This window comes from Pipistrellus hanaki (assembly GCF_964339955.1).
Source record: "Pipistrellus hanaki genome assembly, chromosome: 3".
In the NCBI taxonomy this organism is placed as follows: domain Eukaryota; kingdom Metazoa; phylum Chordata; class Mammalia; order Chiroptera; family Vespertilionidae; genus Pipistrellus; species Pipistrellus hanaki.
Window position 1 is genome coordinate 141,179,763 of NC_140505.1, and position 25,153 is coordinate 141,204,915.

Sequence of the window (25,153 nt, forward strand, 5' to 3'; positions counted from 1 at the left end):
CACCCTGAGGGCTTTGCCAGCAACTCAGGGTCTTGTTTTCTGTGTATAATCTTAGGTCTAAGCCTGTCGATTCCTCTTCCCTATCTGAGCCTCTGCTTCCTTTTCTGAAGGAGGAGATGAAAGAATGGATGGAATCATTCCAGGGCAGGGTGTTCCAGGGTCCTGCTTGGCCATTAAGAGGTGCTTTGGCCATCCCTCATTTGTAGCATATCTAAAACGAGGTGGGCAGCAGGAATGGAGGGTCCCTCTTCTTTCTGGGGGAGCAGGATGGCTGGGAGCCAGGATTCAAGTTCCAGGGCCTTTGCACATACTTTTCTGCCCCGCTCCCTTCTCTTCACTCTACGCCTCACTCTTTCCTAGAAACCTTTCCTAATTTCCTTGGCTGGGGACAAACCCTGCTCCTATCCATTCTCATGTACCTTATGCCTCTCCACACTCGTTATCACTTGCAATTTTGCAAATTGTTTGGTTAATGTCTGACTCCTCCCCCAGACTAGGGGTTTACAAGGGCCTAGTACAGTGTGTGGTATACACTGGATGCTTAATAAAGACTTGTTGAATTCATAAAAAGTGCGAGTTTAGGGAAGAAATTTCTAGAATTGTTTAGGCTAGTTTTAAATTTTTGTGTTTAAAAAAATCAAGGCCTTATTCTGTGTGGGATCTGGACAGCACGGAGGCTGGTAAGGGCCATCCACACACAAACTCATTCACCAGGACAGCCAAGAAACTGGCAAGCAGATTAGGCCTGGTACAAGGGGTGGGACTGAGTAAGTGCAGGGGTAACATCACAAATATAGAAATATCAATGATGAGAGAGAATCAACTGCCTCCTACACAGCCCACACCCAGGATCAAACCTGCAACCTAGGTATGTGCCCTGACCTGGAATCGAACCGTGACCTCCTGGTTCATATGTCAACACTCAACCACCTAGCCACACCGGCCCGGCAGTGGCACAAGGCAGGCCTAGGGGAGGAGGTGGGAGAGGAGGGAGGGAAGGGAAAGTAGAAGACGTGTTGTACAAAACATGTTTGCAACACACTCTCCCCGAGTGCCCTGGTCTCCAAGCCCCAGTGGCACTTCCGTGCCTTAATGATGTCCTTGGGGGCTGTGACAGAGCTCCCCACCCTCCCGCAGACATCTGCTAGCCACCTCTGAGCATGGCATAGGACATCCTCCCAGCTCCATGCTGGGTGTGGGGAAACTACCTGTTCAGTGTCCTGATGCTGCTAAGGAGGGGGTGAGGGTGAAAATGTGGGGTGGGGCAATAATAGCAAAGGCAGGGCAGGTGGGACAGCTGTCTGGATCCTTTCCCTCTTACCATCTCTCCTTCTGGTTTTTGGGATGAGGGGCAAAGGAAACCCGGTTCTAGGGCCCCCAAGACACCATTTCTCTAAATTGCCAGGGTGACCAAGTAGAGCCACCACAAACAGAACAAAGCCTAGAAGTAGGGATGACCCAAGGGAAAGAGAAATAAGGGGAGCTCTCTCCCCCAGTTTCCAGAGTGGGCTGCCTCTTCCCACTCCTCCTCCCGGAATCCCTGGGTGAGAAGACTGGCTCCATTGCAAGAGAGAAGAATCTGAACCCATCACAGTGCCCTTCTTCCTTGTTCCCTAATCCTGTCTAGAGTTTTTGGTTTGACTTCCAAACCCTTACAGCCACCAAGCAGATCCCAGTCTCTGGGTCGTGGGGCGGAACAGGGCGGAGTTGTGGCAATGCCGAGGGGCGGGGTCACCATAGGGCGGGTCTTGTTGGGCATCGCCCCCTGGCTGTGGTCCTTGGCTGGGGACCCAGGAGGCTGTCAGAAGGGTGGAGTCACAGTTACCAAGATGGACAAACACTCAGCAGAGACAAGGTCTGGGGCAGACTGACAAACCAGGGCAAAGAGGAGAGTAAGGACATGGAATTCCAGACCTCCTCTCCCTGTCCAGGCTACTCCAAGTATTCAGGGTCCCGTTCCAGCTTCCCTGTCCCCATCTGCTGCCCCAGCTGCACAACCTCAGAGCTATTGGGCCTCTAAGAAGCAGAAGTGGAAGTTGAGAGAGGGGAGACCCAGCAGGGAGAGCGTCACAGGGTGGCGCCTGGTTCTGTGTCAGGATGCCAAGCCAGGGGCCCAGGAGGGAGTGGTGCCCTTGCCCAAGTTCATGAGGACAGGAGACTCATTCACTGTAAACCAAGTACAGATGTGGCGGGAGGGGGCGGGGGAATCAGGGCCACATTCACAAACCACAGCTGGGACTGCCCTCTTCCCCGCAGCAGCACCCCGTAGGCTGGAGGGGTTAATTCTGCAGCCTGCAGCCTCCTGGCAAGATCCCAGCGCTGGTGGGACCCCATCCCACCCAGCCAGGGTGCCTAAGTCCCTGACACCCACTCCTCCCCACTGCCGGGAGCTTCTCCCAGGGTAACCAAGCACAGTCAACAGCAGCCAGGCCACCTGGGGACGGGACCCTGGAGGACCTATTCCCAGACCTTCCCACCTCTGGGGTGAAAGGGAGGGCCTTGTCTGCACCCCCACTGACGTAGCCTGTTCTCCAGAGATAACCACAGTATGCCCCTTCTTGTCATCTCTTTTTCATCTGCTCCGGGCCTCTCCCGGGAGGAGAAAAGCTGGCCCCAAGGGTGGCAGCGAGGACGGAGCAGAGTAATTTCGGTACGGAAAATGTGACGTGACCAAGAGCCCATGTCCCCAGCGGTGGCCACTCCGGGGTGGTTGTTGGAAAGGTCCTTTGGGTGCATGTCTCCCGACTGGCCTGGCCTCCTGCTACTGTTCTCCTTCTGCAGGTTCTCACTCTCACCCTTAGTCCTTGTGGGAGGGCTTGGGGTCCCCTCTTTTCTCTCGCTCTGTCTGTCCTCAGGAGAATGGACACGGATCCTCTGGGCTCCCTGCCACTCTTAGAGTTTGGTGGTCATGATGAGGTCAGAATGTCTCCATCAGTCTCCATCAGACACACACACACACACACACACACACACACACACACACACACAGTCAACTACGCTCGTGGCGGTTCTACCAGGCAGGCAGGCAGGCGCTGGTTAAGGCAGACACACACGCCCTCTGCTCAGGCTTTCTCCCTCACACCCAGCCCCAGGCTCCGCCCCCTCCCAGCGCAGTTCCTCCTGCCTTCCTCCCCAGCCTCTCCCTCTCCAGACCCAAGCCTCAAGGTGGGGACTGGCAGCCCCCACTCCCCGAGCTCACTGAGAGCTGGACGAGAGGGAGGAGGTCTTCGAGTCCGGGGCTCGGCACTGTCCCCCTGTCCCACTCATTCAATCTGTTTGCTCCTGGGTCCAAAGGACCCCTGGGGGAGGAGAGGGGGAGAGGGCGCTCTGGCCTGCAGGAGAAGGCGACGCAAAGGGCAGAGCCTGGCATCTGCTCCGGCAGGCTCCTGCCCCATCACTCCGCCCTGGGCGCGCGGGACACAGCGCCCACTGCCTCCCCTGGGGAGGTACCAGAGCCCGAACCACAGCCCGGCCAGTGCCCCCGGATGGCTGGCAGGCAGGGGAAAGTGCCCGAGAGAGAGGGTGGCATCGTGGGCCCAGGGCACCGATCTCCTCTGTCAGCCTTGCCCGGCCTCCCGGGGATGGCCCTGGAAGTTCCGCAGATGGGAGGGGCAGAGACCCAGGCGTCCGGGCCGCCTCGCCCAGCCCCCTCCCCTCCCGCCCCCTCCGCCCCCCAGCCCCAGGGCACCGCGGAGGGAGCTGGGCAGGGGCAGGCGGCAGGGGAGGGAGGAGCGAGGGCGGGAGGGGGAGGAGGGAGCCAGGCTGGGAGCGGGGGGGTGGGGAGGGAGAAAAAGAAAGAAAATATTTTCCGTGTCCCCGCCTGCAGAGTCAGTGTGCGGTTTGGGAGAAAATGTGTCGGATATTTTGGGGCGGTCACGTGGGCGGGCGGGCTCCGAGAGGCCCCGGGACAGTCCCAGCCTAGAGCCGGTGCCCCCCCACCCCCCACCCCGAATGCCCCCCGCTACTGGGAGCCTCTGACGCCGCGACGCTCCAAACCCGCGACCGACCGCCCGACGCCGCCGCCGGGACCTCGGGGCTCCGCGGCCTCCCTTCCTCCCCTCCCTGCCCTTCCAGGTGAGTCAGCCCCGGGAGCAGGCTCGCCGCCCGGACGCCGGGCTCCTCCGGGGAGGTGGGCCGGGGGCGGGGGCGCCGCGGAGCGCTGCGGGCTCCGTCCCTGCCGGGCCGGCCAGGCTGTCAGAAGGGCTTGAGGGGGCGCCCTGCCCCGCCCCGGGGGTCAGCCCTGAGGTGGGCAGGGAATGGGTAAGGTTTGAGACAAGCTGCGGCTGGGCTGGGCTTGGTGGCCCCTGCACCTCGGTGAGTAGCTGGGGAGCCTGTGGGGGAGTCTTCAGCCAGCCGGGGCTGCCAGCCTAGGTTTGTGCTCGGAGTGGGAGGGGAGTCAGAGTTCAAGACCACCGCCTGCCCTCGCTGAGGCCTCCCCAGGGAGTCTGAGGGGTGGATTTTGGGTCCAAATGGGTCCAGGCTGCTCCTTCCCCAGCGGAATGGCACTGCAGGGCAAGGGAAGGGTGGGTCCCCACAGGAACGGTCCTGGCACTCCGGGTCCGGAGTTTGGAGACTACAAGTGGATGGGGTCTGTGGAGCTTCCTGGAATCAACATTCAGGATTCCCTTTCTCATCTCCGCAGCCGGAGGTGTGAGTCTTGGCTCCCGCCAGCCAAGGAGAGGGGCTTCTGGGGCGTCTTCGTGAGGGGAGCCCACAGGGAACAAAGGGAGCACGGGAAGACCGGGACGGGAGTCCCAGTGGGAGCCGCACTGACGCTGCCTCTCTGTCTTCAGCAGTGACAGCCCGGGCCCCTCCACCTGACCCAGCATGTAAGAGGGAATTTCTGCAGGTGGCCAGAGGGTAAGAGTGCGCATGGTCGTATGTGTGTGTGGAGAAACGGGGGAGCCTGGAGGGAGGCTACAGGGCGAGAAGCGGAGATGACTGTGCCCGTGTCCAGGCGGCTGCAATCCCAGTCCTCCAGTCCGAGGCTCCAGCCTTCACTGTCACTGCTCAGATGCTGAGCTGGGGTTGAGGACCACAGTCAGTGTCCCGATCCTTAAGGCAAGAAGAGGGAGGACAGGGGAGGGGGCAGAGGGTGGGGTGCTTGGAGCTTGGGTACCCCAATCAGGCACGCGCACATACAGATACACACACACACACACACACACACACACACACATGCACACAGTAGCTTACAGCTTGGTAGGCAGCTCAGGGCACACCCCCCCACCCGGCACACCCCCACCCCTGGCTCAGAAAGCCACCTAACTGGCACCTCCAGTTCCCCCCTCTGCCCCACCCTGTCCATGCCCTCCGTGCCCACACACATTCCACTGGCATTGCCTGCCTGCCTCCTGGGCACTGCCCCTCCCTCGGGCCAGTGAGGTGGAGGGAGGGCACCTGGGGATGAGAGGTGGAGACTCAAGGGTCTGGACTCCCCCAAGGGTGGCACAAAGCCAGGGAAACCCAGCCCACTGCTGCCTCCCGGGGAGAGGATGCCTGGGTTCTCCGCCCAGCAGGCTGGGGATGGGGTCATGGAAAAAGGTGGTCGTGTTTATACAGAGGGGAGGGGGGCAGCGGGTGGAGAGCAGCCGACAAGAGCAGCTTTGTTCCAGGCTCTGGAGCCGGTAGGGCAGCAGGGAGACGCTCCCCCCCCTCCATCCGGCAGCCCCCTTCATCCATGCCCTCCCCTCAGCTCCACCTCAGCTCTAAGAGAGGCAGCTTTGTACCGGCCCCTCTCCCCAGGCAGCCCCACCTCTGTCTGAGGTGGCACGTGGGGAGGAGAGAAGCGGTCTCCCCCTTCCCCAGGTCCCCCGAAGAACCAAGCATCTGGGGCCCGCGCTGAGGATTTCCTTTTACTCATTGCACCACCTTCTTCCATTCCTTGGCCCCTTACTCCGCCCCGGACTTAAGACCCTCCCCTGCCCTTCCCAGCCATGGCACAGAAACCAAGACTCAGAAATGGGATGCTTCACTGTCCCCCTCTTGTCTCCACTCAACCCGCACGTCCCTTCTAGGAGGCAAAATGGAGGGAAGGTCAGGTAGAGCCGGGCTGTTCTTCACTCCTCATAGCTTCATTCCTCAGTAAGGACCAGGAGTCAGAGGCATCTCCGGATGCCCCGCCCCTTCACACACACACACACACACACACACACACACAGGCCTCCAGCCCCACCCTCAGGTCTCTGTTTACCATCTATAGGGAGAAGCAGACCGGGAGGCCTGGAGCACAGAGTGTGTCCATGTCCCCAAAGTCAGTCTGAGTGAAGAAGATGGGGGGGGGGGGGACGGAGGGGGGGGCTCTAGCAGCTTCTCACCCTTGGCATTAGAGAGGTTAATCCACCTGGAATGTGGCCCAGCCTGTTGAGCTATGGCCCAGGGGCCTCAGGCCCCCCCCCCCCCCCCCCAGACTCCTGGTTCTACCTGGGCTCAACCAGGGATGAGGATTTCTGGGAATAGGGGAAGGAAGAAGATAGGGGCCCTGGGGGCTCGGAGCTCGGCCCTGGAGAGCCTGGGAAGATACTGGGCTGAAGAGACCGAAACTGCTGGGGACATGGGCGGTGCCCAGTGAGGGGCAGGCGCTGCTTCAAGCTTTGGGACTGAGTGAAGGGTGGTGGTGTTGGGGTCTGAGTTCCTGTTACCTTCATGACAATTTGAAGGCTGAGGGAGATGAGAGATAGGAAACAAAGAAAAAAAAAGAATGTAAGGAAGAAAAGAGAGAGAGTGACCTTAGGAGAAAAGAGATGCCAAAATATTCACCACCTACCTCTGGGCCTGCCTGCCCTGTGGTTTCTGTGTTTCACTTTCTCTTGGTCCTTCCCCATCCTCCCCTCAGTCCATTATGGTGCTGGCTGGTCAAGGAGGTCCCTTTCCTTCCTCAGCACCTAGTTCCCTAGAGAGGTGGGCCGTTTGGTTGGCTCTGGAAAAGCCAATCTGTCCCTTGTAAGAGGATCAGGAGAGGCACTACCTGCCTGGCCTCAGGATTCCCATTTCCTCTCTCCCTTCTCCTACCTCCTGTGGTCTCAGGTTTAAAATCTCAGAGAAGGGGCTGAAACCTGTTTGGCTCAGTGGTAGAGCATCGGTCTGCGGACTGAAAGGTCCCAGGTTTGATTCCGGTCAAGGGCATGTACCTTGGTTGTGGGCACATCCCAGGTAGGGGGTGTGCAAGAGGCAGCTGGTTGATGTTTCTCTCTCATCGACAAAAAAATAAAAATAAAAAAAAATCAATAAAATATATATTTAAAAAAACACACACAAAAAAAAACATTCTTTAAAAAAAAAATCTCAGGGAAGGGGGCAGGCTACATCTGAGGAGGAGAGGATGCAGGGAAGGCTTTCTGGATGCAGAGGGCTCAGAGAAGAGGGAGAAAAGGAGATGGAGAAGCAAAATAAGCTGAGAACCAGGAAAGGAGCTCTCTGGCGTCATACTGGCCCACAGTGGGGCTTTTCTCAGCATTTGTGGATTTGAAGGAGAGGGTGCAAGAACGGTTAGGGAGTGGAGGATAATTGGAGACAGAAAGAACTGGGTGGGGAAATTGGAAGAGGGAATATTAAGGAAGATAGGGAAGGAAACACTGATTAAAAGAGAGCTATGAAGGAAAAGAAGTTGCAAAGAAAAATAACACGAGACACATATAGCATTTAGTATATGTCCTATATTATGCTAAACACTTTACATATATTACATTGTTTAACCCTCACAACCTTATGAAATGGGCCCTATTTTTATTCCCAATCGACAAATGAGGAAACTGAGGTATATAGAGAGAGTAAAGTAACGCATCCAAGGTCCCGCAGCTCAAGCTAGCAAGCCGTGGGGGTCAGTTCCAGGCTGCCTGGCTCCAGGGGGTACAGGGCCCCAAAGTCACAATAGAGTTGTTTTCTTTCTCCAGGATGGTAGAGAGTGAGTCTTAGCTGTACCACTTATAGCCATGTGAACTTAAGCCAGCCACCTAACCTCAGTTTTCTCATCTGTGAAATGGGAATCATAGGGTTGATGTGAGGGTTCAATTAAGTGTCTCGTCCAATTGTGGTGCTTAATGGTCACTTCTCAGCCTAGGAGTCTTCTCAGCCCGGAGCCCTAAGACTCCCTCACTCACCTTGGAAACTCAATTTATCCTTTCCAGCAGAGTTTCTCTGAGCCTGCCTAAGCATCTGCCCTGCCTCCTCCATGGGACCTGAGCCAGGACAGTACAGAACCTAGCAGAACAGAGGGGAGAGACTTCAACTGAGAGGGACGTGGGCTTGGAACATCAGAGTGATCATTCTCTCACCCCTCCTTTTCTCCTCTTTCTCCCTAGGACTCTTGGAGACCCAGCAGGCAGGCCAGGAAGGGCGGCACGGAGCCTCCCCGGCCATTCAGGCAGTGGGCATGGGCGGGGGCTGTGGCTGAAGACCTCCCCCGCCCAGTGCAGACCCCAGGGGACTCAGCCTCCCACATTGCCGCCGCCATGGCCACCAATAAGGAACGACTCTTTGCCGCTGGCGCCCTGGGGCCCGGATCTGGCTACCCTGGGGCTGGTTTCCCCTTTGCCTTCCCAGGGGCGCTCAGGGGGTCTCCACCTTTTGAGATGCTGAGCCCTAGCTTCCGGGGCCTGGGCCAGCCTGACCTCCCCAAGGAGATGGCCTCTCTGTGTGAGTCTCATGGTTACCGGGGACGAGGGAACGGGGGAACAGAAGGACGTTTGGAGGGTGGGTGATACAGAAAACTGGCATCCGAATTAGGAAGGCAGGCAGGGATAGGGGTTTGATCTAATGGGATAGCGGACGGGGTGGCTCTGAGGGGGTTTGGGTATGGAACAAATGGAAGTGTTTGCAAATGGGAGTCCTTCTGCCCGAACAGTATGGGAAAGTAGCAGGCCTGAGTTTTTGTTTTTTTTTTTGGGGGGGGGGGTCTAACATTACCTCCTGAGAGAATCAACTAGCAGGGGAGAACAACAGCCAAGGGGGTTTCTGCTAAAGTTTGAAGCTACTACCAGCATGTCATGGGGCAGGGGTGTGTGTGTGTGTGTGTGTGTGTGTGTGTGTGGAGCCAGGCTGGGAAGTAGAGGAGTCTGGGATGGTAGTCAGCTGACCCTGTGATCAAGAGATGGAATTGTTCTGAATCAGGGAAGGCTGCAAAAAGAGGAATGGACTCCGGTGCCAAATGCCCGAAGATGTGTGGGGTCAGGGAACCCTCCTGTTGGTTCTGGAAAGGGTAGGCATCATCGCGAACCAGGTGCTTCTTCCCCAGAAGCGATCCAGGGTGGTGGGGGTGCTCCAGAAGCACGTGGGTTCTGGGCTCCTCCCCCTCTAGGTCTGGCTTAGTGCCCACAGGCTGTGCAGATCCCTGCTTGTCCCTCAGGCTTGCCCTCTTTGGGTTAAGCCTCTGAGTGCTGACAGCTGGAAAGCCTTAGGCCTCTCCTTTTCCCTCTGGAGCCCCCTCCTCCCGCCTAATAGCTGTTCTTCCTGGCCAGGTCATGATAGGAGTGGGTGCCCATAAGCTGCCCAGCTGGGATGCTGAACTTGGTGGGTGAGGGGGTCAGCGTGTGTGCTATGTAGAGAAGGCCTCACCTGGGAAGGAGAGACAGGGAGAGGAGCAGTTCCAGAGGGACAGAAATAGAGACAAGAGGAAAAGACAAAAAGATAAAGACATCCTTTATAGCTCCGCAAGCTTGGGAAGAGAGAGACAGAGAGAGAGGTGGGAGGGGAGGGGCTGTGCCTTCAGGAGGGGCAATTGGAGGGTTGTGTGTCTGTGTAAAGGGGTGACTAGACAGGCCTGGCAGCTCTACTGGAAAGAGTGTGCTCATCTGGAGAAGGGGTGTGTGTGTGTGTGTGTGTGTGTGCGCGCGTGTGAAGACCATATGTAGTTGTGTGTGCACAGCATGTCCCTCAGACTCTGCTCAGATACAGAATTCCAATGTGTGCAACAAAGAGTCAGTGTGAGGAGTGAGGCGGGATTTAATAGGGCTGCTGACGGTGTGTCTGGTGTTTGGTGAGGCCTGCTGGTGGTAAGTCTGCAGTCCGACAGGGGTTATTTGGGTGGCGTGCAGGTGAATAAGAGAGCACAAAGCTCCCCTTTTTGAAAACCTCAGCTGGGCTTCCTCTACCTCATTTACAGCCCATGAATCTGTCCCGGGGCCTGGGGAGGTGAATGTACTTCTTATAGAGAACCATACAGCTCAGTCCCTTGGGATTTGATTTTCCCAAGTTCTGGGAGAGGCAGCTAAAGCAGCAGGAATAAGGAGGGAGAGAAGAAATAGGTTCGCAGTGGGGAGAGTGCTGAGAGTCATAGCCAGTCCCCAGTGAAGTTCTCCTTATGGCCCTGTGGCCTGGATACATTGAGATCAAGGTCAAGGTTCAAAGTGAGGTCAAGGTAGGGGAAAGAGTCACGCTGGGCTCTATCCCCAAAGGCCGCCCTAAGGAGGGGGACTGAAAGGAGAAATCCAAGGGAGGAGCCAGAAGCAGGGCAGGTATCTGGGGAGGGTGTGGCTGGCAGCAGGGGACAGGCCTGGGCAGAGAGACAGCGGTGGGGTGGGGAGGAGGTGAAAGTTTGGGTTCAGACAACTTGCCTGGGAGTGGAGCAGGCAGCACGGAGAGTAAATGAGAGGGTGGCAGAGGGGAGGAGATTCTGGAATCTGGGAGATCTCCCACAGTGGGAGATCAGCCGAAGTGTGAAAGAGTGTGGTCTGTCGTTTCTCTGACCCTTCGTCCGCCCGTCCATCCGTCCATCCGTCCCTTTTTGGCTGGGGCCATCGAATGGAGAGGGATTAGAGGCCAAAGTTACACTCACGTGCGCTGGTGTCTTTCTCCGCGCTCTCTGCCTGTCAGTCTATGGGAGGGAGGGTCGTCCATGAAGGAGTCTGGGACTCCTCCCTGGGGCTCCTAGATCCTATGCTGAGTTAGGGAACGCCTGACAGGCATCTTGTTGATAGGGGGAGTCTTGTTCCACCTCTTGGGGCTCTCCAGAGGCCCGAGTGGGTGAGGCAGCACCTTAGAACCCTGTGGTGCAGGAGGAGAGAGGGAAGGGAAGGGGAGCGTGTGCTGCCAAGGCAAGCACAGGCCTGTGTGCACGGGAACGCAGGGGCGGGTGTGCTTGCTCACAGATGTGCACGAAGCCCTGTTGTCTGTGTCCCCACCGGCGTGCTGCACGCTAGCTTTAGCGAGACTGCTGGGAACAGAGTGACAGGAGGGAGGGGGAGCTGTGCCTTCTCCCTCCTCTTGAGGTGACGCCTGTGGTTCTGAAGACCCAGCCCTGTCCATCCTTTGAATTTGGTGACAGTACCCCTGGGGCAAGGGGCTTGCTGTACCGCAGTAAGTTAGATGGAGAAACGGAGGGCAGGTTGACACAGGAAGAAATGGAGTTCTACTTCAGATAAACTGAAAAAGGGACTCCCAGACCTAAGCAAGATGAGAGAGAACCACGCAGGCCAGAAGGCACAGGCAGAGAGAGAACCCAGACGCTGGGAGTGGCGAGGAGAAAAAGCAGGCGGGTACGGGTGGCAAGCAGGAGGCAGGGAGGCCTCCTCCAGGAAAAAAACCCCAGCCGACCGCCTCCTTCCCCTCCCCTCCCAGTCTCCTGCTCAGGCCCGGGCTCCAGCTCCAGCTCCAGGCCGACACAAACGGGGCTTTGATTGCAACAGGAAACCTCTCTGGCGGGGGGAGCTGGGCAAGCCGCTGCTGGGGCCTCGGCTGCACCCCCCTCTCCTGGCCCCCTCCCCAGGCCCAGCCCCCATCCTGCCAGCTCTCCTCACATCCCCGCTCTGGGCTGCGTCCCTCGTTCACACCTCCGTCGCCTTTTAGCTGGGACTCCTAAATTAGGACTTACCCTTGGGGCTGGGACTTCTTTGCTTTGAGATGCCACCCCTTCCGTTCTTTTTGAGGAAAGGTTTTGGAAGAAAAGGCGAATTTAGCACGAGAAGTTTAGAACCGGCTATCTTCAAGCCCCGTCCAGAAGGTGGCAGGAGGGGGGGAAAGAGGGGTGTATGAGGAATTAGCGGTCCCTCCCTCCACAGTCCCTTGCTGGCTAAACTCATACTTGCCAGAGTGGTAGAGGCCCTGAGGGGTGACCATGCAAGACTCAGAGCGCTGATGGTCTGGTTAGTGGGGGAGGGGAGGGGTGCCCTCCTCTTTGCCTCTGGGGCCTTGCCTTTGTGGGGCTCTAGCTGGGAGGAGTGCGCCACTGTGGTGGTGGGGATCACAGGGGAGGGGGTGAGTCAGGCAGCAGCCCCCCTCATACTCCCACCAGGCTGGTGGAGAACATCTGTTTCCCATGAAATGCTAGAAGGCTAATGGGTCTAATTGCTGCAATAAGGGCTGGGGAGACTTTGGGGAAAAGAGGGGGCACTAGATTCCCCCATGCTCTTACCTTCTCTCCAAGGCCACACTAAGACTATCTAGAATGGGGGGTTGGGGTTGATGGGACGGGTGGGTCTGACACCCTAATGCCTTGGTCCCTCTAAAGACCCCCTCTCCCTGCCATGCCTGGGAAGCACACACGGATGGGGTGATGATGTGGAGTGGGGTGCATCTGGTGAAGAGCAAGAGGGGCTATTCAGGACTCATGACTTCCTGGAGCCCTCCCCCCACTCCTCCTGTGCCCCACTCTCGCCCTCCTCCCTGTGGCCTGGCCACTTCTGGTTCTAATTACCAACCAGGCAGGCCTGACTTAATTGGGACCTTTCAGATTTTGGAGGGGGAAGGGTGGGTGGGTGGTTGGGTGGGGACTGACAGCCTGGAGTTGGGACTAATCAGAGCTCTTTCCCCTTGTTTTTGAGGTCTTCTTCATTCTGCACTTCATTGTTTTTGTGTTTGCCACTGGCCAGATGCTGGTTCAGAAATCGTTCGCTCCCTTTTTTTTAGTTTTCGGTGCGGGCATGGCTGGGTTAGAAATGGGCATTTGGGGTTGGGGGCTCACGTCGGGTTGGAAAGAGCCCTGCAAAGCCTCTTCATCCCTGCTTCAAGCCCCCCAGTCAGCCCTGCCACCTAGCGCTCCCCATCCATCCGCAACCCAGGCCCTCCTCCCGGACCTGCCCCCTCCCCCTTCTGTCCCGCAGCCGCTCGGCCCCTCCTCCGCGCCCGTCTCCCCTCGCCTCTCTGGTCCCCCTTCCTGCTCTTTATTCTTACAAACTGGCGCCCCATTCCGGCAGCACCCCAGTGCGACCCCCCCCCCCCCAACCCAGTACAAGAGATTCTTAGAAAAGTGCGCCCCGCCCTGGCCCAGCCGCAGCCGCCAGGCGGGGAAGGGGTCGGGCCAGGCGCCGCTCCCGCTTCCCCGGCGCTCCCGGCGCGCGGCGCTGACAGAGCCGGCCGGGCCGGCTGGCCGGGCGGGCGGGCGCGGGCGGGGCGCGGCGGAGGGGGCGGTTTCCGGGAGTCGCCGCGGCTGGCGCTGTCCCGGGGCCAGGGTTCCCATTCGGCCCGTCCGGGAGAGGGCAAGCTCTTGACGTGGCCAAGTCCCCGCCTCCCCACCCTCTGCTCGGCCGGGCGAGGGCGCTCGGTGCCCGGCGGGGGCCACCGAGGGGACGGGAGGCGGCCCTGGGGGAGCCGTGGCGCCGAGGAGAGAGGGGGCGGTTGTGGCCCATGGCGGGGGTATTGAATGGCTATGAGAACAGTTAATGGCCAGACTCGTGGTTCCTGCCAAGAGTGGCTCTGGGCATTTTGGGGCCGTTGGCACACGAGAAACTCCGAGGCCGGGGCGGGGGGCGGTGGTACTCAGGAGGGCACTTTGGTCGAGCGCCGCTGGCGCCGTAGGAACAGTCTGGGGTAGCTTCGTGCTCTAACAGTGAAGCTGGGGTCGAGGACGAGGCATGAGAGAGGCAGTGGCGGCGCCTAAGGAGTGTCCTGGCGGGATGGGGTTTCGGGGACTGGGAGGAAGCACAGCCCGGGCGAGGAGGGGTGGACTCCGGGCGGCGCTGGAGGGGGCGGGGGATTCCGCCGCGGCGCAGGCGGCTGCCTGGGCGGGGCGGGGCGGGGCCGGGTCAGGAGGAGGTGAGCGCGCCCGGCCACCCGCCCCGAGGGGGGTTCCCGGAGAGTTCACGGCGGGAGCGCGCTCCGGCCCTCCGACCGGGGGCGGGGAGGACGGGAAGGAAGGAGGCGGCCGCGCGGGCTGAGCCGCAGGAATGCGCTGTTGGGGCGCGAGCGCGCGCGCGCAGGCGAGGGCGGAGCCAGGCCTGGGAACCAGGGGGTGGAGGTGGTGCAGGTCCCCGGGCTCCGCGGAATTGCCGGGCGCCGGGGACCTCCATGTTCCCGATTTCCCAGTCACTCTTGACACTCCTGCCTGTATTGACTTGTGTGGAAAAAGGAGTGTTGGGGGAGGGGGAAACGAAAGGAACTGCGTAAGCTTGGTTCCTCCACTCCTCCCCCCCCCCCCACGACCGGGGCACGCGCCTAAATGCAAAGGCGTGCAAAGCCTCCCCGTGTAGAGAATGCCTGCAAGCCAGGTGTGCTTGCACCGGCGTGTGTGCAACCGTGATCTGTGCCGGCAGATATGAATGTGCACTATTGCATATTTGCAAATCGCGGTGCCTGCCAAGATAAACGCGTGCACAGCTGTATGTCTAAGCAAGCGAGGGCGCCGCGGTGCGAGCGTGTTTATTATATGCGTGTGCGCTCCACTCTCAGTTCTGCTCATCTCAGTGCCCGGCCCCCTTCGCTCTCCAAGCCCCACCTCCCACCCCTCCAGGCTCCGCTTTTACAAAAGGTCTCCCCAGTGCTAGCCGCCCGGACGCTCAGAGGGAGCCGGACCGCTGCTCCAGCGGCAGCCTCGGCTTCGCGCCCCGCCCAGTCCCTTTCCCCAGCCGGGGATCCCCCTCCTCCCCGCCCACCCCATACCCCCCATGCAGCCCGGCGCCCTATGCTAGCCCTCCCCCTCCCCCCCTCCAGGAGCTGGGCGCCGCTGGGGGAGGAGGGGGAATCGGCTGCTGCGAGTCCTCGGTGTTCCTATCACCCAGCTTCCCTCCTCCAAGCCGGGTCGCGATGTACGACTGCCTGGAAACGTTCGCCCCAGGCCCGCGACGGCTGTACGGGGCTGTCGGGCCCGGGGCCGGCTTGCTGCGCAGAGCCGCGGGCAGCTCCTGCTTCGCCGGACTCGAGTCTTTTGCCTGGCCGCAGCCCGCCAGCCTGCAATGTAGGTACCCGAGCCCCGGGGGTTGGGGTTGGGGTTGGGGGTGGGGTGCAGGAGAGGGAGCGGCTGACGCTTTCCATGTGTAAAAGGTGGAACCGGGGTGCCAGCGGAGACGCTGAGACAGGGGTGGGTGTGCGGGAGAGAGAGGCACTGGCCCTTTAAACGCGGGGGCCCCGGCGGCTCCGTTGGGTGTGTGCTGTGTATTTGAATGTGCGTGGTCCTGGTGGTGGGTGTTCAGCCGGGACCTGTGGCTGATGTCACTCCAGAGTTCCCGGGGACAGGCAGTCCTGTGCCCGCAGGTCCGTGGCTCTGGAGGGCTGTGTCACTCGGGGCCGTGGGTAGCGTTTGTAAAGTCCATGTGGGAAGTTGGGAGGGTAAAAAAAAAAAAATGATTTGCAGAGCGTGTGAATCTATCTCCAAAGCGTGCAGCTCCTGGCCTGGGAGTGTGGGTGCGGGAGTCTCCACTCAGCGTCGCCCCCGCCGGCGCTGGCAGGTCCGCGCGGCCCGGTCCGGGGATGTGTGTGGCGTGAGAGCGGGAGGGCGTGTGCCCGGCGTGGCCGCGAGGGCGGCGTTGGAAAGCGCTGTGTGCGAGGGTGCATCCTGTGTGCTCGGCGCAGGGTGGAAGGGGTGGTGCACGCCGCCCCGCGAGGGCAGGCTGGGCTCTGGCGCTCCCCTCCCCCCTTCCAAAAAGATATGTTTGGAAATGTGTATAGGGTTGTATGCAGAGAGATTTTTTTTTTTTTTTCTTCCTTTGGCTCCAACACACACAACATCAGTAGGAAGCGAAAAGTTTAAAGCAAAGTCTGTGTATGGAAGGGGGGGTGGGGGCTGGACTGGAGGTGGCAAAGGCCGAGGTGGGGGGGGGGGGTGGAGTGCGACTCCTGGGTCCCCAAATGCCCATTTTCCTTCCCTGTGAAATGGGAGATGCCAGGCCTGGGGCCCTGGAACCCCCTTCCAGAGCGGTAATAAAAAGCTGGGGACTGAGAGGCAGTAAAAATGAAGTCCAGATGAGAGGCGGCTTTGAAGCCTGGGCCCAAGTGCCTGGCGGGGGTGGGGTGTGGGGAGGAGCCGGGAGGGGAGCCTGGAACCCCCTCCCCCCAAATGTACCAGGGCCCGGGGCCGCGCTCGGAGCCGGTGCGGGCGCCGGGGAACCGGGCTCGGGGGCGCGCCGGGGAGGGGAGGGGCGGCGGCGGGCGCTGGGGGAGTGCGCCCGCGGGGTCACCGAGCCCCCGCCAGCACGCCTCGCTCCTTGGCACTCCGCGGCGCTGTTTACGAGTTCGCCTTTTTTTTTTTTTTTTTTTTTTTTTTTTTTGTCTTTTGGTTTCAGGGCAGAGCTGCTCAGATTTAACAACCGGGAGACTGGAAGAGGGAGGTGGCAAACAGGAGGCTGCACTTTGGGTGGGGAGGGGCAAGCATGAAAAGTGTGGCATTTAAAGGGCGCGGAGAAAGCATGACACCATGGCTTTGCACCAAATCCTCGCGAATCCTTATCTTCTTCTTGTTGCCCTATAGGATGCAGGCTTGGGATGTGTTGGGAGGGGTGCTGAGGTGGAGAAAAATCTAGGGAAGGGTTTTTGTGGAGGCTGGGCAGGAACCCCGGTGTTTTTTTTCCAGGCCCACGGAGGCCCCTTACATCTGGCTGGCAGTATGTTTTTGCATTTCAATTTGGACCAATAATGTTGGCCCCTAGGATCTCGGTGGGCTTCGTGCCCGCTCCATACACTTTCAGAGAGAAAGTCATTTAGACCTGGACGTCCTAACCAGGGAAGGAAAGAGGTCCTCGGAGGGGAGGGCGCGTGGTTTGTTTGTGCATGTTTGGCAGCTCCAGTGTCCTGGTGCTGCGTTGGCAGGCCCGGGTGTTTGTCTGGTAGCAGAGCTTCTCCCTCGCAGATGTGGAGCGGGGCCCTGGGAGCTGTGTGTCCGCGTTATGGCTTGTACGTCCACCTCCACCACAGGGTGGCTGGGGCCATCGTGCCCTAATGCCGCCTGTGCTCTGTGCCAGGGCCCAGTGTGGTGCAGGAGCCCGTTGGTCCTAGGCCGGCGTCAGTGCCCCCTGTGCTGTTGAAGTGTGGGTGTGAGTGTGTCTCCAAGGAGGGATGTGGCAGATTGTGAGTCCTGGCTTCTCAGCCCTGGGCCTCGCAGCTGGGAGCGTTTACAGCCGGTTATAAAGAGTTTGTTTGAAGCTCCGCTCAGCCTGGCCAGGAATTTCCTCAATTTCAGCAATTTGGGCTTTAAAAGGAGAAAAACCCAGAGCCCACTCCCCTCCTCCCCAGCGGGGGCCCCAGCCTAGCCCCGGAGCTGCATCCCGCCCCGATGGTGGGGCTCAGGCCGGCTGGGTAGGGGATTTTAGCAGAGTGGACCCGATTCACTTTCCCGTGCTGCTCACCCACGTTAGGTTTTAGGGGGTGTTCTGTGCCAGAGGGGTGCCGAGAAGGGTTGACAGTGCCACATAGACAGGAAAAGCTGCCCCTGGGTGTCTCCCCGTAGCCCCCACTCTTATAATTGGCTGGCACTGCCCTGTGCCAGTCTGACCACACCCAGGCCCTTTCACAAGAGAGGAAATGAGGCAGCGCTCTGTGGGCTGGGAGGGTGTCAGCAGTCAGCACCGCTCCACACAGCGGCCTGTGGCGCACGGGACCCCCCGAGGACCACAGAGGGGTCCTGACAGGCACTCCAGCCCATCCCACATCTCTCAGCCCAGCCTCTCCTGCAGTCTCCCGCCCCCCAATCTGAATAGACTCCAGTCATCCTTTTCCCCTCCCCTCCTCTCTCTCCTTTCTCTTTGGGGGCTCTCCCTCCAGCAGGATTCTTATGTTAATGGAGTGTCTGTGTGTCGGGGGGCGGAAGGGCTTCCCTCCTGCGGGGTGGGCGGAGCTACCCAGACCAGCATCCTGGGCATTCCTTTTGCCCTTCGGGGGCCTGGGGTGGACCTCCGGCCAGGTGGGCTGCATCGGGTTAGAAGAAGGAAGATGTTCATGAGGTGGGTGCATGGGCTACTCCTTAGGGAGGGTCTTAGGATTTCCTGGCGTCGTTTGGGCCCTCCTGCTTTGGGCAACAAGTCCTACAGGTTGAATAACTTGCAGATTTTTCCAGTCTCTGAATATCAAACACCCCCCCCCCCCAAAAAAAAAAAAGAAAAGAAAAGAAAAGAAAAAGGCTTACTTAGCAGCCTGCTGAACAGAGGGTGTTCTCCCCACACTCTGGGTGGAGTGGGCTGAGACCCCTTTTGCGCTGGGATTGGGTATCAGTGGGAAGTTTAGGAGCGAAAACATAGGCTCAGAGAGGATCCAGCTATAGCTCCCCTCCCCCATCGGCCCTGTTTACCCAGTGTCACCTGACTTCTCTAGTTTGCTACATTCCCAGCAGCTTCTAGACCTGAGAATCTAAGTAAATACCTCAGTCTCTCCTTCCAGCCTCTGACTCTCAGCCAGGCCTCTCAGAGCTTGTCAGAAGACAGCGCCCTGGGCTGGCCACTTCCCTCTGCTGGCCTCTGCTCCCTCAGGTGTAAACCAAGGTCACTGCACAGCCTCTAACCTACTTCCCTACAGCCCGTGTCCCGTTTGCTCCTCCGTCTCAGTGGTTTCTGGTGAGAAAGACATTGGCAATTATAGTGGGCAGTATGAGAGGGGAAAAGCTGAAGGATTATCTACCTTGTACTACTTGAAAGGAAATTAAGCCCTGTTCTACCTGCTGAGTATCCTAACAGGTCATTTAGCCAGGTGCTGCTGTGGGTGACGTGATTGCCTATCACCCCCAGAGCTGTGGCCTGGTGAGGAGGAGGACGGTGAGAGGTAGATTACCTGAGAAACATCCATTGATGGGACAGGGAGTGACTGAGGATTCAGAGCCATGGGCCATAATTCCCCACCTACCCACTTTATAGCCAGGGAAACAGAGGCCCATAGTAGCTAACTTCCAGAATGGCCTTGGCCTGGAATTTAGAGGACTGAACAGTGTTATGTAAGTGTCTGGCTGGCACTGTGGGGGGAGAGGGCCGGGTTGGGAGAGGTGCAGTGATAGTGGTTATTTGGGGTTTCTGGAAGTGTTTACTAGGGGGCTGTACACAGTTGTTGGGACTTGGAATCCCTGTGGTGGTGATGGTGTTGTCTCTGCTGGGCAGGGGAGGTTGGAATGGGTTTGTGTGCATGAACCCCTGGGGGCCTGAGGGGTTCCCTCCCAATGCTCACATACTACTTCCCCCCCAGCGGTGGAGACGCAGAGCACTAGCTCTGAGGAGATGGTGCCCAGCTCACCCTCGCCCCCTCCACCTCCTCGGGTCTACAAGCCGTGCTTCGTGTGCAATGACAAGTCCTCTGGCTACCACTATGGGGTCAGCTCTTGTGAAGGCTGCAAGGTGTGTACGCGGAGGGGGCGTTGGGGGGGGGGGCACACATTGGGTGGACACATGACCTAGTGAGATCAGAGACCAGGGACCGGAGCAGAGGGGTGACACACTGTGGGTGAGGGGGCTGCTTTGCACGGAGGTGGTACACAGTGGGTCTGTCAGGCCTGGGGTAACCTACAAGGCCTATGAGAGGCTGGTGCTCCCGGCATCCTGCTTCACATCCCCCACCCCCGACTCCAGGGCTTCTTCCGACGCAGCATCCAGAAGAACATGGTGTACACATGTCACCGAGACAAAAACTGCATCATCAACAAGGTGACCCGGAACCGCTGCCAGTACTGTCGGCTACAGAAGTGCTTTGAAGTGGGCATGTCCAAGGAAGGTAGGCCCCAAGCCCCAAGCCCCGGCCTGGGCAGGAGCGCGCCTGACCTAGCCTGTGTTTGCTGCACTCTTTCTACTTCCCGGACACCTGAGATCAGCTTGCCCTGGGGTGTTGCCTCCTTCCTAGCCAGTTCTGTTTGATTAGCGGCATTCACCCAGGAAAAGCCCTGCCCATCCTCCCCTCTAATTAACCCTTGGGTAAACGGGGGCTGTGCTCTCACATTCTCCTGTTACATGGAGGGGTGAGGGGGGTTTGCTAGCCCCCTTCCCTGCTCCTAGGACTGAGCCTGAGGTGGATCTGGGGTGCCCCCCCCTGCGCCATTGTGCTGCCAAGGCTATAAGTGGATATCCTGCCGCCTGCATATCCTGCCCCCCACCTCAGCTCCTGCAGGGTGACAGGAAGGGCAGGATGGAGCTGAATGGCCTGGGGAGGGAGCAGGAGCTGTAGGCCCTGGGTGGGGCTGGGGAGAGCCAGCCTGGAAGTGGGAGCTAATGTGGGAGCCAGGGTACCTGAGGCGCTGACTTAGGGACCCAGGGTGAATAGATGTTCACGATGAGGATGGAGTGCATTAAATTGGGGTGAAAGGGGATATCCAGAGGGAGGGTCTGAGGGCCCTGACCCTCTCCTTGCACCTCTACCCCCAAGCTGTGCGGAATGACCGGAACAAGAAAAAGAAAGAGGTGAAGGAAGAAAGCTCCCTTGACAGCTATGAGCTGAGCCCCCAGTTAGAAGAGCTCATCACCAAGGTCAGCAAAGCCCACCAGGAGACCTTCCCTTCGCTCTGCCAGCTGGGAAAATACACCACGGTGAGAAGTGGGCAGGCACTGTTGGTTCTGGGGCACGGGCAGGGGTTTGTCATGGTCTGGCGCTGAGAATGCGGAGGGGAAAGCTTGAGGTATTGGCAGAAGGAAAACAGCTTAGCCTGCATCCTCACCTGCCCGCCCTGCAGAACTCCAGCGCAGACCACCGGGTGCAGCTGGACCTGGGGCTGTGGGACAAGTTCAGCGAGCTGGCCACCAAGTGCATCATCAAGATTGTGGAGTTTGCCAAGCGGCTGCCCGGGTTCACAGGGCTCAGCATTGCGGACCAGATCACTCTGCTCAAGGCTGCCTGCCTGGACATCCTGGTAAGCTGTGACCCTGTGGCCTGTCTCCCACCACAGCCGGACCCACACAGGAGACTGAGGAGCTGCTTCACACCAAGATTTTTATTATTTCTCCTTCCTGCATCCAATCTGGGATTCCCCAAATCTCTATTTTTTATTTTTAAAATATATTTTATTGATTTTTCACAGAGAGGAAGGGAGAGGGAGAGAGTGCTAGAAACATCAATGAGAGAGAAACATCGACCAGCTGCCTCCTGCACACCCCCCACTGGGATGTGCCTGCAACCAATGTACATGCCCTTGACCGGAATCGAACCTGGGACCCTTCAGTCCGCAGACCGATGCTCTATCCACTGAGCCAAACCGGTTTTGGCTCTCTATTTTTCTTTTTAATCCTCATGCGAGGATATATTTTCCATTGATTTTCAGAGAGAGTGGGAGGGAGAGAGAGAACGAACATGGATGTGTGAGAGACATCAAATTGGGTTGCCTCCCTCACACGCCCTGACTGGGAGGAGATCAAACCTGCAATCCAGGTTCATGTCCTTGACTGGGAATTGAACCATTAACCCTTTGGTTCCTGGGCTGACTCTACTGAGATCCAGGGATCCCCAGATCTCCTCTCAACACCACCCTTTTTAGCTTAACCCTGTCCCTAAGACTGACCCTACCCTCCTTTTGACATCTCCCCCCTCCACAAGCTTCAGATCCTACACACCTCCCTGCCTTCCCCCACAGGCCTGCTTCAGACTGCCCTCATTTTGGACCTAACCACCCCACTTTCCACGTGCACCTCATTCCCTCTTTGCCCTACGCCCACATGTGCCCATCTCCAGAGATGGCGTTAACCCTCCGCTCACCCACCTCTAGATGCTTCGGATCTGCACAAGGTACACCCCGGAGCAGGACACCATGACCTTCTCTGACGGGCTGACCCTGAACCGGACTCAGATGCACAACGCTGGCTTCGGACCCCTTACTGACCTCGTCTTTGCCTTTGCTGGGCAGCTCCTGCCACTGGAGATGGATGACACGGAGACCGGGCTGCTCAGTGCCATCTGCCTCATCTGCGGAGGTGTGGGGGCGCCCCCTGGTGTTTTTTTTTGGTTCCTTTCCCACCACACATCACACCTGATCTCCCTGATCTCTCACTAGGCTGGAAACCTTGGTCTGTGCCCTTGGGATTGTTGTATTTGGCCTCATCCACAGACTTCTTAGATCCAGTGCCAGCTTCCTGAGCCTGGACACAGGACAAAAAGGGCAGAGCTAGGGGGAGCTGGAGAGACCCCAGATACCGGAGCTGAGAGAGGGGTCTGGGCAGGAGTGATTTATCAGAGCAAGCCTCTTACTACAGGGGAGAAGGTAGAGCCTGGAGCAGGGGAGATGGCCTGGACGGGGCTTAGGGATAATAGGCAAAGGGCTGATGGGACAAAATTTGAGGCTTGGAGGCCCCTGAGGCATTGCCAATGGAGGATCAGCCACTTGTTGCTGTCCTCCCCACCTCTTCCCTTCTGCTCTGTGCTTGTCCCCCTAGACCGCATGGACCTGGAGGAACCTGAGAAAGTGGACAAGCTACAGGAGCCACTGCTGGAAGCCCTGAGGCTCTATGCCCGGCGGCGGCGGCCCAGCCAGCCCTACATGTTCCCAAGGATGCTCATGAAAATCACTGACCTCCGGGGCATCAGCACCAAGGGTCAGTCCCATGAGCCTCCCCTCCCTCCCCAGGTCCACCAGGTGGACAAATGGAGGCAAGAACGGGGTAGGTGAGGACCAGGGCCTACAGTGGAATGCAGGTCTGCCACATGCTGGCGGGGGAGACTTGGGGCAAATTCCTTTACTCGGTGTGCCTTGTTCTCCTGTTTGTAAACTGGACTATACGTACGCCTACCTCATAAGTGACTGTGAGGTCTAAATGAATTAATACACAACAGCCTTCGAACTGTGCTGAATGGAAAAATCCGTTCCTCAGTGGCAGTAGCCACATGGCTGCATGTACTATACTGGATGGAGCAGATGTTCCATCATCGCTGTAAGTTCCGTTGGACAGTGCTGGTTTAGAAGGATGCCTGGCAGATATAGTAAGCGTTTGCTAAATAATAAGCCTTATTATATGTTGTTAAAAACAGGTGTAGGGATAACAGGTGGGCTGTGGACGTTGGAGGGTGGGGTTCCTGGGGAATGGGGCTGGAGGTTGGGCACGGTGTGATCTTGGAGAAGACAGCCTAAAAGAACAGGATGAATGGGCAACAGCTTGGCAGAGAAAACAGGCAGAGACTCCGGCCGGAGCCCTAAATTAGGGAGAGGGTGAGGGAGAGAGTGCAGGCTGTGCTGGGTGCCCCCAGAGGGGAGTCAGAGGGCAGTTAAGAAAGGTGGCCCCGAGGGGCATGTGCCACTGTCCCCTGAAACCCTTTGCCCCTCCGTTGCAGGAGCAGAAAGGGCCATCACCCTGAAGATGGAGATCCCAGGCCCGATGCCGCCCCTGATTCGAGAGATGCTGGAGAACCCTGAGATGTTTGAGGACGACTCCTCGCAGACCGGCCCCCACCCCAAGGCCTCTAGCAAGGATGAGGTTGCAGGGGGCCAGGGCAAAGGGGGCCGCAGCCCTCAGCCTGACCAGGGCCCCTGACTTCCCCTGCCACGGGGGTCGGGGCTCCAGGCAGCAGGCTGACCATCTCCCAGACACCACCAGTGCCTGGGGGAGGACCTGCTCTGCCTTCTCCCCGCCCCTTCCAATGAGCTCCTTGTTTTTGCCAAAGTTTCCAGGGGGGTACCAAGTTTGTGTTCGTTCCCTTCCTGCTCGAACGGGCTCCCTTTCCCGTCTTGGGAGCCTGCCCTGCTCCCTCCGGGAGAGAGGGCGGGGGCGAGCCTGGGTTTGGACTCTAAAATCTCAACACTGCCCTAGGACACCAGGGTCCCATCTCCCTGGGGCAGGAGGAGGGCCCTGCCGTTCCACAGCCCCTTCCTCTGCCCGGTGCTTAGGCCCCTGGGGGCAAACAGGAACACTAGAGACCAAAAGAGGGGCGCGGGGGAGGCTGAGCCACCCTCTCACCCTTACCCTTGCCCTTGGTGCCTAATGCTGCGTAAGTGCACCTGCCGGTGCATGCTGCCCTCTATGCCCCACCCTCGTGCCAGGCCCTGCCTTCCTGTCGGGGTCCAGAGGGTGAAAGCTACAGATGCAGGCCCATTCTGCACCTCTTTGCTTGGGCCCAGAGTTTACCTTTGTGCCCTCTGTTCTAAGCCCCTCCCCAGTCCTGTCATGTGCCTTGGGCTCTCCCTGCCCCCCATCTCAGCCATGGGGCAGGGACCCTCCTACACTACAGAGGGGCCAGGGGACCCCTCTGCCCCTAGTGCCTTCCTCCCTGACCCCCAGAGCAGCTTGGCCCAGGGAGAGGGGGGTGGGTGCTGCTTAGCTGATCCCGCCCCGACCCAGAGGAAGCCTCTATTTATTTATTAGCTTTTGTTTACACCCTGGAATCGACCCCTTCCTCTAGGGGTCTTGGGAGGGGGAGCCCAGGGCCCCTGTGACTCCCCTTCTTCCTCCCATCCCCGGTTTGTATTTAGCTGCCAAATAAGATTCCCGCTGGCTCCCCGTTTTCCTGGGGGGTCAGGGTGCTGTCCCTTCCCCTCTGTTTACATCTCCCCTCCGCCCCGCTGTATCGCATATTGCTGAGTTTTCTATTTTTGCAAAATAAAGTGATAGAAACTCATGAGATGTGGCTCCCTTGGGGAGGTGTGGGTGGGGGAAAGGACCAGCTGACCCGAGGGGGGGGGTGAAGAGGGAGAGCTCCTAATCTGCTGGGTTTTGCGGCTTTCCCAGGGGAACCAAGGACATAGAAGGCAATGTGCCTGGAAGGGAGGGGAGGGGGAGAGAGGCAGCCTTCAGGGCCCACCCCGAGTTTCTGGGCCTCCACAACCACCCGGGGGGATTCTTAGATTCTTCCCATTCTGGGAAGGCAGGAATGGGCCTCAAAGGTCTTTACGCCGTCCCCACCCATGGTTATATACTCTGAGTGGCCGGATGATTATGATCTCTGAATGCACAATAATCTGGCCACTCCGTGTATATCCCATATAATAAAAGGCTAATATGAAAATTGTCCCCTCGACCAGGAGTTCGACCAGCAGGCAGGCTGGCCAACTGCCCATGTCCCCTCCCCTGGCCAGGCTGGCTGGACCCCACCCATGCACGAATTCATGCACCAGGCCTCTAATGTATATATA

The 25,153-nt window shown here is 58.7% G+C and overlaps 1 protein-coding gene across 2 annotated transcripts; it reads left to right on the forward strand.

Moving 5' to 3' along the window:
- The first annotated feature begins 3,810 nt into the window (after positions 1-3,810).
- On the forward strand, positions 3,811-24,639 carry RARG (retinoic acid receptor gamma). 2 transcript variants are annotated; one of them, XM_084877321.1, is made up of 10 exons: positions 3,811-4,074; positions 4,794-4,860; positions 8,301-8,634; positions 19,306-19,454; positions 19,686-19,827; positions 20,473-20,633; positions 20,777-20,953; positions 21,803-22,007; positions 22,467-22,625; positions 23,359-24,639. In XM_084877321.1, exons 3-10 carry the CDS (start codon positions 8,451-8,453, stop codon positions 23,556-23,558), a joined length of 1,377 nt encoding a protein of 458 aa, XP_084733447.1. In that variant the 5' UTR covers positions 3,811-4,074; positions 4,794-4,860; positions 8,301-8,450; the 3' UTR covers positions 23,559-24,639. The 2 variants fall into 2 exon arrangements, with proteins under 2 accessions (XP_084733447.1, XP_084733448.1); XM_084877322.1 differs by lacking the exons at positions 3,811-4,074; positions 4,794-4,860; positions 8,301-8,634 and adding an exon at positions 14,675-15,103.
- Positions 24,640-25,153: the final 514 nt, after the last annotated feature.

Bases quoted from the DNA above. Each gene is read 5' to 3' on its own strand.
- RARG (XM_084877321.1), top strand. From the start codon at position 8,451: ATGGCCACCAATAAGGAACGACTCTTTGCCGCTGGCGCCCTGGGGCCC. The intron at 20,634-20,776 runs GTGAGAAGTGGG...CCCGCCCTGCAG, and splicing joins AGCTGGGAAAATACACCACG to AACTCCAGCGCAGACCACCG. The intron at 20,954-21,802 runs GTAAGCTGTGAC...ACCCACCTCTAG, and splicing joins CTGCCTGCCTGGACATCCTG to ATGCTTCGGATCTGCACAAG.